At 39.2% G+C, this 15,939-nt stretch overlaps 2 protein-coding genes across 5 annotated transcripts in view; one reads left to right on the forward strand and one right to left on the reverse strand.

Moving 5' to 3' along the window:
- Positions 1-272: 272 nt before the first annotated feature.
- The window catches only part of LOC111657199 (carboxypeptidase Q), a 19,836-nt gene continuing 4,169 nt past the window's right edge, over positions 273-15,939 (forward strand). The window contains exons 1-10 of one of the 2 annotated variants that reach the window (XM_023409286.2): positions 273-399; positions 1,029-1,179; positions 1,468-1,683; positions 1,849-1,965; positions 2,055-2,262; positions 2,389-2,596; positions 7,783-7,894; positions 8,601-8,692; positions 9,231-9,326; positions 9,810-9,915. In XM_023409286.2, the coding sequence (XP_023265054.1) occupies positions 1,029-1,179; positions 1,468-1,683; positions 1,849-1,965; positions 2,055-2,262; positions 2,389-2,596; positions 7,783-7,894; positions 8,601-8,692; positions 9,231-9,326; positions 9,810-9,915 (1,306 nt within the window). In that variant the 5' untranslated portion in view covers positions 273-399. Of the gene's footprint in view, positions 422-1,028; positions 1,180-1,467; positions 1,684-1,848; positions 1,966-2,054; positions 2,263-2,388; positions 2,597-7,782; positions 7,895-8,600; positions 8,693-9,230; positions 9,327-9,809; positions 9,916-15,939 lie in introns of both variants that reach the window. The other variant, XM_087174838.1, reaches the window with a different exon arrangement.
- LOC147818952 (uncharacterized) overlaps positions 12,538-15,939 on the reverse strand; it is a 5,196-nt gene continuing 1,794 nt past the window's right edge. For all 3 annotated transcript variants that reach the window (XM_087174840.1, XM_087174839.1, XM_087174841.1), the window contains exons 2-3: positions 14,030-14,162; positions 12,538-13,900 (exon numbers count right to left, since the gene is read on the reverse strand). In XM_087174840.1, the coding sequence (XP_087030966.1) occupies positions 13,737-13,900; positions 14,030-14,162 (297 nt within the window). In that variant the 3' untranslated portion in view covers positions 12,538-13,736. The remainder of the gene's footprint in view (positions 13,901-14,029; positions 14,163-15,939) is intronic.

Raw genomic sequence — 15,939 nt, forward strand, 5'->3', positions numbered from 1 at the left:
CCATAACTGGCATTTATCTACTGCACATTTAAACACTACTCAAAGTTCAAAATAAAGAGCAGACAAAAACCAAGAGTTCATTTGTTCATCTAATTCTGTTTATAGTTTCATCTTCGAAATTTTAAATGGTTTACTTTACTATTTAAATTATTAATATTATTTGCTAATATTATTTTTATTTTTAATATTATTATTTATTATTTTTATATACGTATAAAAGACGGCGCTTTTATTTTGAAAAAAGCTATACCGGAAGTGTAGTTTCGTTATCACGTTGAAATCACGAGCACGGAAACTCTTTATATTCCGGTGTTCATGTTGCGTTCCTTGTTACTAAATTACTCTTTTTAAAGTCTTGTAACGTCAACGATAACAAAGACTCTAACTTTGGCCTGAAGGGTTTGTGTTTGTGTTATTTTATGTAGGTTTCAAGTCAAGTTTTATGATGATTGTTACCCGGTAACGTTTCTCTTCGTCCTTAGTAACGCTAGTCTGTATGAACGACTCCCTTACATCTATGTAACGGCATGTTTCTGATAAAATAAATAAATAAATGAATAACACCCACAATTTTGGTGGTGTATTTGAATTGATCGCAGGCCAGCTCAGACTTAAAATCGCTAGTCATAACTGAAGGTAAAGCTATCACCAGCTAACGTTGCTTTCCTCCCACAGTCAGTATTAGATAAAGGTAAATCTAGTAAACCTTAACAAGTCAGATAGAGTTTCATATTGTTGGAGTCACCTCTTTTAGATTAGCTGCACAGCATTTTTGTTTGTTTGTGCTGCTGGTTTTGAGTGAATTATTGAATTTTTGTTGAATTGCCCCAAAGCTTGTAAAGAGGTTCAGATGACCATTAAAAGTGATTGAGTCAGTGATACTGTTGTATCCAGTGTCCTCCATGTGAATTTGTAGCAATGTGGGATCAATTATGTGCTGCCATATTCAGGGAATTTCCTTGTTAAGGGTTATTTGGCCAGCTTCGTTGTGATTCCCTCTAATCACACTGATATTTCACTGTCCCCAGATGACTTGGGAGGGGAGACTGCCTTTCCTAGGATCCCTCTTCATGTTTCTCTGCATGCTGTCATCTCTGTGTGACTCTCACCCTCACTCTGCTTGGCCCCTGAGTTCAAGGGCTGTGGCCGGGGCCGCATCCAATGATACTGCAAGGAAAGGTATTCAATCTTTCCTGGCATCAGCAATTAGATATATTGATAGATAGCAATATAAGCCTATGCATGAAAATCTGGGCAGACATCAGCTTGTCTTCAGTATTTTCTTTATAGACCATAAAGCAGTGGCAGTGGTACAGAAATCAAGTGGTTAAAAATACATGCCAAAGTTTACAGATCATGTTGGATACTGGATTGAAAATAATTCCATCCCAGCTCTTACACATTTACAAGATTCTTGTCAAGAAAGACTTGAGGATGAAACCTGACTTTCTTTTTTTGTGTTTCCAGTTGCATATATAGCAGCAGAGGTAGCAGGCTATGCTGATGTGGTAAAACAGATCATTGACCTGGCCGTATTCGGTGCTGCCCAGAATCGGTCTTACAGACGGCTGGCCGACTTCACCGACACCATAGGGAACCGTGTCAGTGGCTCACACAACCTAGACATGGCTATCAAATACATGTACAATGCTATGACACAGGATGGGTTGGATGTCCATCTGGGTGAGTATGCCTTGTTATTTGTCTTACTGCGTGCAGGATGTTAGAAGTGAAAACGTGGTTCAATTTGCTCATATGAAAGAATCTCTAGAAGCAAGGTCTTGTCCTCTCCTGAGTGTAAAGAGTAAGTTTTGCTTTTGTGTCCTCTTGTTTGGTTTTATTCTCCAGAGCCTGTCAAAATCCCACACTGGGTGAGAGGGGAGGAGAGTGCAGAAATGATTGTGCCCAGGGTTAAAAATCTGGCTATACTGGGACTGGGTAGCAGTGTAGGAACACCACCTGAAGGTAAAGACCATTGCTGTGTAAAATCTTCTTAAAAGCTGCCACCCATCTTCCTTTTACACCCCCTCACTCTGTCCCTGTTATCTCTGCAGGTATCAAGGCAGAAGTGTTAGTGGTTCAGTCTTTTAAGGAATTGAAGCGAAGAGCCAGTGATGCCGTAGGGAAGATTGTTGTCTTTAACCAGCCATTTGTCAGCTATTCGGAGACGGTGGCTTATCGTGCTTATGGTGCCTCAGAGGCAGCTAAAGTGGGAGCTGTGGCCACACTCATTCGATCTGTCACTCCGTTCTCTATTAACAGGTATCTATCTATCTATCTTTCTATGAGAATTATTATGAAAAGTACACATCATCCTGAGCTTTTCTGTCAATAAGTGAGTGTTTATGCAACTGTAATGTTTCTCTCTGTGTGTCTTTCCCTCTGTAGTCCCCACACAGGTTGGCAGGACTACCAGGATGGAGTGAGGCGCATCCCTACAGCCTGTATCACTGTGGAGGATGCTGAGCTGATGTGGCGTTTGGGGCAGAGGGGGCAGAAGATCGTGGTCAGACTCACCATGGGAGCCAAGACTCTGCCGGACGCTGACTCTTTCAACACAGTGGCTGAGATAACGGGGTGGCAGCACCCTGAGCAGGTAACATTCACTCACATACACCTGCTTATCTGACCTGTTTATCTCTGACTTGTTTGTTGATATCATCATGCAACAGTCTCTCTTTTCATCTTAGTGTTGTGTTAAAACTGTTGGGTGGGCTTTCTAAGTAAATTGTGTGGGGAACAGATGTCCTGTTAGAATTACATTTTTGGAGGAAAGAGTGGGAGTTTAGTGGGACGAAGACTTAAAGTTCTAACCTCTATTTGCTCAATGGAGATATTCCCACAGATATTTAGTGTGCCTTTATTTTGCTGTGTGTGCGTGTGTGATTTAATCTTTCCAGAGAAGCACTGAGGCTGGGCTCAGCTGGAATTACTGAGAAATGTCTCTGTCAAGATTCAGTATAAAGTGGGTTTCTATGGAAACACAACATTGCATTAACTATTCACCTGATGATTGTGTTTTTTCTTTGTTTTGGGGGGAAAAAAAATTTTTACCCAAGGAAGATTTGAAAATTCCCTTAATGAATCCCTAAATTCGGAACATATGAAATGATTTATATAAATTACAAACCTGACATTACAACATTTTTCCCAGATCCCTGCATTTTTTTTCTGTTGGGCAGTCTAAACAACTCAACTAAAATTATAGGCCTGCTGAAATTAACCAATCCTTTTATGGTATTAACATGAGTTGTCATTTGTGAACACATGGGAACATAAGCAAACAGAGCGACGATTTGAATCTACATTTTGGTGTTTTGTTTTTTTCCGGTACTGCAAGTGTGGCAAACAACAGTCACTCTTTGTGTTTGTTTTTGATTGTCAGGCTTTGAAAAGTATGACTAATCAACTGTGTGTGAAACTTATGAGTCAATGGGAATGGATGTAACCTCTAGCAGGAACATTGTCCTGCAACTAGGATAAACTTAATCTGAGTCCAGCATGAACTGTGTGAAAATGTGTGGTGCACCCTAGTCAAACTGTTAGTCTGCCACAGGGCTGAACACACATAGAAAGACAGAATATATGGAAATTGTAGCTACAACTTTTTTCACTGGCAGACTCCTCAGTCATTGAATAAGATGGCAAAATTTGTCCTGCTCTAAGGGAGAAGCCTATCACTACAGAGAGAAAACACATTATCTGACCCAGCCTGCAGCTATGCAGTGAAGTGGCACACAATGTCACACACAGCTCCTTTGGCCAAATCTGGGTAAGAACCCAGACACGTCTAGCAGGTAGAACCTGATCAATGCATTGGGCGCTGCTGCACAAAAGTATACAGCTTCACTCTGTTTGTGGGAGGGACACTCTGATGCTCCTTAAAAAATGTCCACTCTTGGTTATGCCACTTACTGGACAGGGCTGAGAAAGCAGTCCAGAGGGTCCTGGATACCAGAAGTGGCATTCTCAGCACCCAGGCACATGCTGCCCAATAGAGGTACAAAGATGTGGATACACCAGTAGGACTAGACGGGCAGATTTAAGTTAGAGTCCTTGGAAGAAACTGTCTGGAACTTTTGTCTTCTCTGCTCAAAGAGTTCCTTGCTGTCCGAATGAAAGTGGATGAGAAGCACGATCAGCATTTCCCAATCATAGGGACTGCCCCAGTTGGGTTGAACCGGTGTTTCCAAACATGCAGAGCATGGTATGTGCATTTTAGTTACATTTGTTAAACCTGCATTAAAAACAGGACTGCAGCATAATGCAGGAGAATGTAGAAGAAGCTTCTGGGTAGACTTGACCAAACTGATTTAACTTTTTCCATTTCTATGTGTCACACACATAAAGCCTGTGTGAACTTTCCACCGTGTGGTCAGTGAATCATGGTGTGTGCTGTATACACACTCACTAAGCACTTTATTTGGAGTACTGCACTAATACTGGGAAGGGCCTCCCTTTGCTCTCAAAACAACTTAAATTCTTTGTGGCACAGATTCTACAGGATGTTGGAAATATTCTTTTGCGATTCTGGTTCATGTTGACATGACTGCATCACATCGTTTCTGCATATGTGTCAGCTGCACATTTGTGGTGCCATTCTCCTGCTGTACCACATGTTCTCTTTGATTCAGACCTGGTGACTGAGGAGGTCACTGGAGTTCACTAAAGTCAGTGTCATGTTCATACACCCAGTTTGAGACGACTTTTGCTTTGTGACATGGAGCATTATCCTGCTGGAAGTAGCCATTAGAAGAAGGTAAACTGTGGCCATAAAAGGAAACACATGGTCAGCAACAAAACTTAGAAAGGCTGTGGCATTCAAACTATGATTGAATGGTATTAAGGGACCCACTGTGCACCAAGAAAACATTCCCCACACCATCACACCACCACCACCAGCCTGGACTGTTGACACAAGGCAGGTTGGGTCAATGGAGTCATGCTGTTGATGCCCGACCATCTGTGTGCCTCAGCAGAAATCCAGATTCATCAGACCAGGCTACATTTTTCCAGTTTTCAACTGTCCCGTTTTGAGTCTGTGCTCACTGCAGCCTCAGATTTCTGTTCTTGCCTGACAGGAGAGGAACACGATCTGATCTTAAGCTGTTGTAGCCCATCCACCTCAAGATTCTCACCGCAGTTATAGAGTGGTTATGTGAGTTACTGGAGCCTTTCTGTCTGGCACCAACAATCATGCCACCGTCAAAGTCACTAAGATCACATTTATACCCATTCCTATGTTTGCTGTGAAACTCCTGACTGTATCTGCATGATTTTATAAGATACGTGTTTGCTGGAAGATGAAGGTAGAGGGTGTTTGCACTGTGATTAGTTCCACTATGAACTGTTTGTGTGTAAGCCTTTACTCCCTCACAGCCTCTTGAGCCTGCGAATACAAGGCCTGCTGATTCAACAGTTGCAAAACATGTTGTCATAATAGCATAGTCCAAGATGGCCAAATACAAGATTCCATACTTTGACTGCTAACAGAGAGCGCAAACTAGTTCTGCTTGGTATTGCAATAATGTCATTATGTCCACTTTATTTCAGCAGTTCCGAATGTGTGTAATATGAGTGAATATCTTTACAAACTACAGTCTCTATTTGTGGGAAAAAGGCTTAACCCAAACCCTAACCCTCATCCTACCACTGTAGATAATTTCAAAATCAGTCATAAGACTTGGATTAGAGGAACATCGCTGATGTAAGTTGTTACTATTTTGATCTGGGAATGAACGCTTGGTCCCTCATTATAGAAAAGGGAAATGAAACACATGGCATAGTTGACATCATTTCTGGCTCTGTGACTTGTGCTCCGGCTGGCAGTAGCAGAAAATGTGGTTGGGGTGTGTGTGTGTGTGTGTGCACGTTCATAGACAGACATACATTTGAGGTTTAGTGAGTCATTTCCACAGTTAAGCCTTTCAGGACCTTTCAGAGTCATCTGGGAGTGATGAGTTGCTGGGATCTTTTCCACCCACTGAACCTCTACATGTCCCATCCTTATTTTACATTAAAATCTTAACTTTTCAAATATAAAGTGTCCTGATATGTAGTCTTTCTGTCAATAACTATGCCTAAAACACAAATCATATAGCTAGACAGATTGTGTCGAGTACCAATTATAAATACTTGTCTGTATTTGTTGGAAAGAATGTTTTTGTTAATCCCACAAAAAGTACACTGAACCATATCTCTCTTTTTTACTTTGTTGGTGTTGGGCGGCGATTGTAAAGTGGCGTACACTGAAATTAACGGCAACATTTTCCCACATTTAGCTGCAAACAATTTTTTAAAAAGTGGTGACAATTTTGTGAAAGTCACTCTTTACCAGATTTACAGCAAATATATATATATACACTATATTGCCAGAAGTATTCAATCACCGATCCAAATAATTGAAATCAGGTGTTCCAATCACTTCCATGGCCACAGGTGTATAAAATCAAGCACCAATGCATGCAGACTGTTTCTACAAACATTTGTGAAAGAATGGGTCGCTCTCAGGAGCTCAGTGAATTTTAATTTAAATCTAAATATTAGATCTAAATGTAAAATGTTGAATATAAATGTTGGAGGAAAACTAAATATTTGGCTAATATGCAAATTCACACTGCTGGTCTAGATTAAGATTTAATATTTAAATTTAAGATTTACATTACATTAAAAACATTTTTTAAGAAAAGTGAATATGACAAAGTTCACAAAAATTGTTGTAAATCTGGTAAAAAGTGAAAATTCATACCCCTTTTTTCTAACAATGTTTGAAGCTAAATGTGGTGAAATGTTGGTGTTAATTTCAGCATACACTAATTTAAACTAAGATGACTGCAATGTATGTAGTTGTCTTCACTGTCAGCACATTGTACAAAACAATACTAGTCAGTTAATGGTACCCCTCAATAATAAGAGGGGAAAAGTATATTAATACAAAGTAAATGGGGGTAGAAGGATCTTTCTGAGGTTCACCATTGTAAGAATTACAATACGACAGAAAATAATCCACAGTGGATTGAAATAGATATGGATGTCCTGATATTTCATTGTTGCAAGATCAGGATGTTTATGAGCAAATTCCACACTCAAAAGACTGCTCTGTAAAATCCCTGAAACATGCCCTAACCTGGGATAAACCCTTACATGGAAAACGTAAATTTGATTTAGAGGTAGACTCGTCTGATATTGCAAAACAAATTCAGTGATTTATGGGTATTGCAAATAGAAGCATGTCTGTGTGTGTTTGCGTCTCTGTATTAAATGCCAAAGTAGATATTGACACAAATGTTAATAGTACTGAACTTATTTTAAGTAAACTGGTGGCACCTTCAGCAGAAACAGAAAGTAGGCCTATATGAGTGTTGTATGGTAGAGGCTTTCGTATTAACGGAAAGGATATCCTCTGGGTCATTGTCCAGGCGGAGCTTGATCAGGTCAGAAAATGTTTTGTAACCTGGAACAACGGGTCAGGAGCATCCCATTGAAATATCACTCTGAACTGTGTGTTTTTGTCTTTGTGTCCTTGCTGATAAACAGTATTTTTTCAATTCTAAAAACTGAGCCAAATTTCAGTCATGCCATGTTTGTGTGTGATTTATTATAAAATGTAGACAGGATACGGGTTGGACAGCATTATCTGTTCCAGTTCTCTCATACTTGGCTAAGTCAGAGCAGACATATAGTCAAACTGCCATGTATACGCAGCTGGAAAAAGTGTCCCACTGCTTTCTCTCAATCTGTCTTTTCTTTGTTTATATCTCTTTTATCTGTCCAATCTGCTAGGTCGTCTTACTGAGTGGTCACTTGGACAGTTGGGATGTGGGCCAGGGCGCCATGGATGATGGAGGTGGAGCAATGATTTCCTGGGAGGCCCTGTCACTCATCAAGGACTTAGGTAAGAGACACTCATACCGTATATACAAACACACATAAAGTACATGACAACATACAGAGGTACTTACATAGAAAGAAACATGTACATAGTGTGGAAATGCAGAAATGTATATAGGTTGCAGCAAGCTTACACAAACATATTAACAAAGTCAAGTAAATGATTTCGTGTATTGTTTATGTAACCAACTTGGCCCGCTCAGGTCAATAGTATTATTTATAAACAAGAGACCAGGCCATAAAAGTACAACTCTCTCTGTATAAAAGCAAAAAATAGTAAAGCCCTAAGAACAAGAGAGAAAAATAAAATTCACTGGTGCTTCATTTATCTCCAACAGCAAGGTAGTGAATACCATGAAGAAGGAGCAGAGTATCTAGTTCCAAACATAGGGACAAATTACAAAACAATTCCTCTGACTGTAAACAATAATTTCCTCCAACTGTTTGTAAAGGAACAAGAACACACATAATTAGGAAACAGACTGATATACAGTTGAGTATTCTTATAGACAAAAGAATGCAACTGGAAAAGGTTCGTCAAACCGAGAGTACGTGGTCCACTGATGAAAAGTTTTATAGTCATGAACAGTTAAGTTTATTTTGTATTACAAGTTTTAAAGAAAAGAACTTCAGTAGTGAAACCAGGAGCCATTATCTCCCCTGTGTGCATATTTTGCTGTGTGTTCATTTGTCTCCTCATGTGTCTCTAGGTTTGCGTCCAAGGAGAACCCTGCGAACAGTGCTGTGGACAGCTGAAGAGCAGGGTGGAGTTGGAGCACAGCAGTACTACAATCTACACAAGGTACTGTTTACTTTTACTGCAATACTTAATAGGGAACACACTGTAACAGCAGTAAAGCAAATGTTGTTCTTGCTTGTAAGAAGCAAGGAGGGTCGCTCCACATGGTGAAAGTATAGACTGCAGGAGTGTAGAAATATACTTTCAGCGAACTGGAGAGGCCTTGGCTAGCTACCAGGTTTTTCTCTGTGCAAAGGATCTAAACAGCAATCTACAGTCTCACAGAGTTTCCTTCTTTAGAGATTTGGCTGCCTACCAGGCCTTAACCCATAATAAACTCCACTCTCAAAAACAGAGGTACAAGGTTACTGCATTTATTTGTACCATTTTTCTTGTCCTGGTTTGAAAGTAGTTGTGCTTAACTTTATCTCGTGAGGGGTCATATGAAGACTATTCAGTGGCTCACTCTTTCCATTGACTGAAGTTTGTGTTGTTTTCAATTATTCAAACACATTTTAGGTTGTTTTTTTTATGTGTCCATGCCTGTCTTGGCCTCTCGCTTCCTCATTTCTTCAATCTCCTCTGTCCTTTCTCCACCCAGGTGAATCTGTCCAACTTTGACCTCGTCATGGAGTCTGACTTGGGAACTTTCACCCCAGAGGCTCTGCAGTTTACAGGCAGTGATGTGGCACGACAGGTGGGATTGAAAACAAAACACTGTTGCACAATTATTAGTATTTATACAGGTTTAAAAGTCTGAGCACAGATTCTGCACAGTGGCATGATTTAGTATCCAGTCAATTAAATGTGCTGTTTTTCCTCCATCAACTCCTTACTTCACATTTACATTTCACCTTAAGACCACTTCCCAACTTCCCACATAACCTCCCTTTTGTTCATTTAAATTGCATGTGGGAAGTAGTTTCTGCCACAGAAACCATAGCGATAAATGCAGAAAACCCAGGCTTACCACAGAAGTGGTGTATCTTTTATGTGAATGTGGCACTGTAACGTCTGCAGCTTGCATCTGAATTAAAATGGCCATTTAATGCAAGAATTAGGTAATGCATCTTGGAATTAAAATATTTGAAATAATGTTGAACTATGATTTAAAAGCACTGGTGTATAACAGACCAGTGTGATGAGCTAAAAAGTCTTTGGTGTGTGTCTTTATCACCAGGTGATGGAAGAAGTGGTCAAACTGTTGGCTCCCATTAATACAACCAAACTGGAAACACATGGAGAAGGGACAGACATCTCACCGTGGATGCAGGCAGGAGTACCAGGTCAGCTGAATCTGTCTGTCTGCAACTAGTAACACTTAAGATAACAGAGCACAGTGAAACTTGATATTATAACAACTTTAAGAAATTTTTATGTGTCGGCCGTGAACACAAAAAAAGATAACTAGAGAATGACTTTCTAATTTTTCTGGTTCTGGTGTTTATGAGCTCTTTATGCTTCTGAAAGTGCTACGTGCACCGAATCCCATCCTCACTGATGAACTAGGAGTATAGTGTTGGGACGTAGGGGCCGATTTTCACTAGTAGGGTTTCTTAAAGGTATGAATTGAAACTTCAAGACGTTACAAGTAGGATGGGACTTTGTCCGGTCAGTAAAGTTGAATCTCCAAAGCAGACTGCTGACATTTTTTAAATGATACGTATACAATGTAAAGCTACAATAATAGAATAAAGATTAAAATAGAAAAACAGTATAGAATCAATAGAATAAAATTGTTTAGTATTAGATCACACAAACCTGAACCTGTGTATTTGTATTGGCTTTGTATTTGTTCCTGTAAAAAAGGTCAGTTTGTACATTGGATATTGAAACCCACACAGCACAGATCAGGCTTTAGAAAGTCTGCTGTATAATATATTGAACCCACAATAATGTTGTAATTGTTCTCAATATCTAACAGTGTGGTTCTATGTTTGTGGCTTTGATAGAAATTTAGTGGTTCAAACACCCTCTCTGCTCTGTCTAGTTTTTTTTAGGAGTGAAATCGCATTTTACATAGACATACATTATTGTATAACTTTTAAAAGAGGAACTGAAAAAATCAAGCAAACATAAGCAAGCGAGCAAGCAAACATAATATTTAAACATTTCAGCATGTAACCAGGCACCGCTAACGTTCCTACTTTAAAGCAGTGACAAGGTGTATGTGCTATGTGGTTACAGTGACAGTCTTCCATTATCAAACATTTAACAGTTCCAGTGGAGCTGCTGAGGGTTTGGTCCCTTGCTCAATGGCACCGTCGAAGTATTAGGGCTTCTGCAGCAGTTTGTCTGTTTTAGGAGCCTATTTGTCTGAATGGGGACTTAATGCACCCATTAGCTCAAGTAAAAGCAGCATCAATATTTGTTTCAAATTGCTTTGTCACACGAGTGTTAGTCTGATCAGCCAGACATAAAGATGATGGATGTAGGAACCAGAATGTGGAAAACCAGGCAGGGTCTGGATTGTATGTGGGACAATTTAAAAATAACATCCACCAACATGTAACAAATCTGTTTTCACCATTGAGTCAGTAGCAATTCTCATATGTGAATCAAACAGTGCAGTGATGCAGTCTTTTCTTTAAACAATATGAAAGATGTAAAAAAAAATTAAAAATTAAATGATGTTTTACCATTTGTGATCTAATTAGTGTTACTGTACTAATTGTTACATTTCTATCATTAGTCTTGTACTTAGGGATATGTTAAAATGTGGATATCATAATCTGTAAGGGATCTCAGATCCTTTACTTAAATGAAAATACAAATACTCCATTACAAGTAAAAGTAAAATTCTACGGAAGTGAAAGTACAAAAATATTATTAATTATTAAATGCTGGTGAAGGAAGAGGGATAGATTTGTTTTTACTTTTTGGAGACAGGATATTTTTCCAATTTACAGTATTTTTTTGAGCTCTCTTGGAATTTACATCTTTGAGCCATTTTGTTTTTACTTGGATTGAAAAATATGTTCATTATTATATTTCTTATTACTGTGGGGTCCAAAGGTGTATGCTTATGAAAAAGCAATGAAGGTGACAGTGCATCTAGGATGCCACATGCCATCTCCTCCAAAACATCAGTGACTCTTGATCAGTTGGGGAGATGAAATGGCTTTGACTGAAGAACTGTATTCTTTGAAGGCGATGGCAAAGTTGTCTAGTTATAAAAAGCTCATGGGACAGTTTATGTTAATCGAAAGCAGTATTGATAGATGTTATGTGGAACCAATAAGGAGAGAGAGAACATAGATTTACTCCTGATACTTACATTGGTTTGGTCGAAGCTTTGGCAAGCTTGTATCCCAATGAGACAGGAAGCTTCTCAGGTTACATTTTAAAATCTAAGAACCAAAACTGATTCTTTTAAATAGTTAATTTAATGGCTGTTTTCCGTTATGTCTCCGTAAAGCTTTGGAATGCATCATGTTTTGGTTTCTTCCTCGGTGAATTTTAGCTGATTATAGAGTTCACACTCCAGTTGGGTGTTCACCTGTTTTATGAAATGATTTATTTAGCCCTGTGTCCTTGCCTCTAATTGAGCCTCAAATGTCCTTGACTCAAAATGATGGCGCCTTCCTCCCTGTTCTGCCATACTTGTATATCTTACAGATACCTTCATTATCATCTCAGTATTCTTGCCAGCAACACTTTTTGCATATGACCTTTTATTTGAGTCTTGACTACTACTAAACTACTAGTATGTCTGTGATTTAAGCGACTGTATTTCTTATGAATCTGAAGTGAAACTGAGATATTTAGAAAATGGGTGGGCATTTTAAATTTTTATCAGTTTTAAGTTAAGTTACTTACTCTACCTTGGGTACACAATATACTGTAGATTTATAACACTAAAAACAATGACTAAAGAATAAATTAGAAATAACTGAACACAATCAGTGTAACTTAATGGAACTTTGTTTTATTACAACATATATACTGAACCTGTATATGTTTTTTATTTTTCCTATAAAAAAGACAAAGAAATTCCCCTTTTATTCAGCATAGCTAGTTGAACAGTGAAACCCATGTGACAGGATCCAGCTTTACAAATGCTGCTGACAGTTTACCTGTCAGCACTTAAATGAAAGTTTTCATGCAGGCCTGCTCTAAAGTCAACATCCTGGTACAGCACCTGTAGCGTCACACAAATTCTATGTTAACATCTGTCTGGAAATCTATTTTCACTTTTAGTCCGATAGTCTGAACACTTAACGGGACAAAGGCAGTGACACCGCCTTGCGACTGCCCCACCCGTGGAAATGTGAACATTACCAGAGTTGAAATTGAACCTCATGGTGAAAATATTTCCTCCACTGTTTGTGTGGTGCATCTACTGACCAGTATTAATATCAACTTTAAGGTCCTTTTTTGCCAGATTTCACTGGTGTTTTCACCTGTTCCACCAGTTGATTTTAAATTGCGATTCTTTGTTTAGCAGTAATAGTGAAAAAATAAATATAACAGATTTAATGGTCCAAACCCCCCCCCACCCCCCCACTGACTAGTTTTAGTAGTAGTGACATTGCATTAAACACAGGAACACATTGTGATATATTTTGTTGAAAGAGGAACTGAAAACAAAGAACATTTGAACTTTCAGCCAGGAGGATCACAAACACTTCCCCTTTTAAAACAATTAACAGAGAAGCCACTCTAAAGTCTTGTATTAAAAAACAGTTTCAATTGAGCAGCTGAGGGTTTGGTGCCTTGCTCAAGGACACTTTGAATGCATTTTTTCCTGTATTTTCTCCGTTCTGGCGATCCAGAAATATTATGACTTGTGTTCTGGCATGTGTATCAGACGGAGTAAAGGGAAACCATCATGAAAGCCCATTATGAAAACTTAGACAAGCACCAGTTCAATTGGACAAAGGTACAGGTACCTTGTAACTGTTACCACTGTTTGCTGGGGCTTGTTTTACATCAAAGTCCAAGTTTCCAAGCATTCTGGATCGTTCCATTCACTAATCTGTCATTCACCAACTCCTCTGCATGGAGAGAGAGCCAAAAAGGTGAAAAAAGATGCAGCTGCTTGCCCTCAACAGTGACAGAGTCCTCAGAGTCATGTTGAATCCTCTGGTTCATGAACCAGCTTAGACTAGCTGCATTCAGAGGGGCCTTCCTCCTCGTCTGTAAGGCTGAGTCGAGGTCTCTTCGAAGGTCTCTTTACTATTGTTGGTTGTAGAAACAATATGGGACTGTCCAGGGGAAAGGTGAGGGTGCAAACACCACAGTCTTTGCTGGGCACTCTTGCCTGGGTAGCTTCAGAGACAAAGACATTAGTAATTCTCACAGTTGTATCGACAGTAGCAATATGAATGATGTTAAGCTAAGTGAAAACAAAAACAACAAAATTTCATATATGACTTGGTGATTTGTAGGACCACAAACCTGTACTTCGGATGTGGTTTTGCAGAGTTTTCATGGACAGCTGTGTGCCAACCGATTTTTTCTCTGGGGGGTCAGTCTGGGAGGCTACGTGTCTTACAGCAGGCAAAATGTGATGAATGCTGCCACCTGTGCCCTTAACAAAAACAAGGGAACAGCAATAATCCATCATTATCACAACAAATTATGAGTCTGTACTCACATGTTTTCAGTATATTGTTAGCAAAAACTCCTCTTTTTTTCCTTTTCTTAATACTTTAATAAATTACTTTTCTTTTATCTATTTATTTTCTTTCTTTATTTAATACACAATCATGTTGCTTATTAATATTAATTTATTATTACTAGTACTACCATTTTTTTTTTTTTACAGAAGCAGAAAGGTGTAAGATTACTTTAAGTCTATCCAACTATTTATTTATGTATTTCACCTGGTGAAGGCAGAATACAGTTATAAGGGAAGGATACATATTTTACACTTTCCCTTTGTTTTATTTTAAGTTTTAATATCGATAAGCTTTCCTCTGGAGCTCTACTAAAGAGGGCATTTGTGTCCGTCTCTGGGCCTCTTTTCTTATTGGCTGATTCTTTTCTGAGTGAGGCACCGCCAGACCAACCCCCATTACGGACTCTAGCCTACTTTTAATTTGAACTGATATGATTCTTAACATTAAAAAAGGGATTTATAGCCTACTACCACATGTTTGTTGAATCTGTGTGAAACAATGTGAAACCATGGATATAGGTCTTAGAATACATCCATGTGTGCATTGGGGCTTTGAGGTACGTGCTCTCTTGTTTGGTGGGTGAGTCAGAGGTGTTACCCAGTCAGCAGATGTGTAAACCCTGCTGTATTGAAAAGACAGCACATGCGTAATGCACCAGGGCTCCTTCTCCTATTCGATTCTAAGGCCCAATCCCAATGTCCACCCTCATGGACTCAAGCACTGCAAGTTCCTGGTAAGTCCATGAGGACTTAGGGCCGTCCCACTGTAAAACCCTCAAGGGTATGAAGGCTCTCTCGCATACATTTTGAGCCTTTTATGCACACTTTCCATAAGTCTGCATTCCTGCAAACTTTGCCAAAGGGTATTACTCACAGTTCATGCTGTTTTACATTAAATTTACTCATTTGACTGATGCTTTTATCCAAAGCAACTTATAAGTGAGGGACAAAACTAAAGCTTCAGTGCAGTAGGATGCCATGTCAAACATGGGGTTGCCATGGTTACCAGAGGACCTCCGAAATGTTAAAAAATGATTAACAAACCGGCATAAAACGAAATAAGAAAAAAGGTTAATGAACAAGCATGAAAGGAATGAACCCTATGTTAACATTAGTTAGTTTACAAGTATAATTTGGTCTGACTCTCCGCAGTATTAACATATAGGTCACTGGTGATTCATAGCCAGAACTGTGTGTAGTTATCTGTCCTATGATCACATGATGATGAATTCTAAATCTGCTTTCATTAGCTCCTATCCAATTTTATTTTTTAATTTACTAAAAGGGAGCAAAGGGGGGGGGGGGGATAAAAAATGCTGAATCAAAAACTCCCAAACCCACAGTTGTATGCAACATGTTTTGGTGTTGTCAAAGAAATGTGATATGTCACAAAGTGCTGTCCCATTCCTCTTTATTCCATTTTGAGCCTTTGCAGCCTCTTGCACTCAATCACCTATCAGGTGGCGTCAATTAGGTCTGTGGAGGTTCAGGTCTTAGACCTAAGGGGGACATAGTCTAATGCGCAGCATGGATGTATTTTAAGATCTGCACTCCGGAGCAGAAGGTGGCGGTAATGCACCAATAAAGTGGATGCTAACCGCCATCAGAAGAGGAAGAAACGCAACTGAGTATTTAACCCTGTCATATACACTCTATGGTTGAACCCGAGTGTTTAAAAAAAAAAAAA

The sequence above is a fragment of the Seriola lalandi genome, unplaced genomic scaffold (assembly GCF_002814215.2).
Source record: "Seriola lalandi dorsalis isolate HSWRI2012SDOR001 ecotype SW California unplaced genomic scaffold, Sedor1 jcf7180002054387, whole genome shotgun sequence".
NCBI classification, from domain to species: domain Eukaryota; kingdom Metazoa; phylum Chordata; class Actinopteri; order Carangiformes; family Carangidae; genus Seriola; species Seriola lalandi.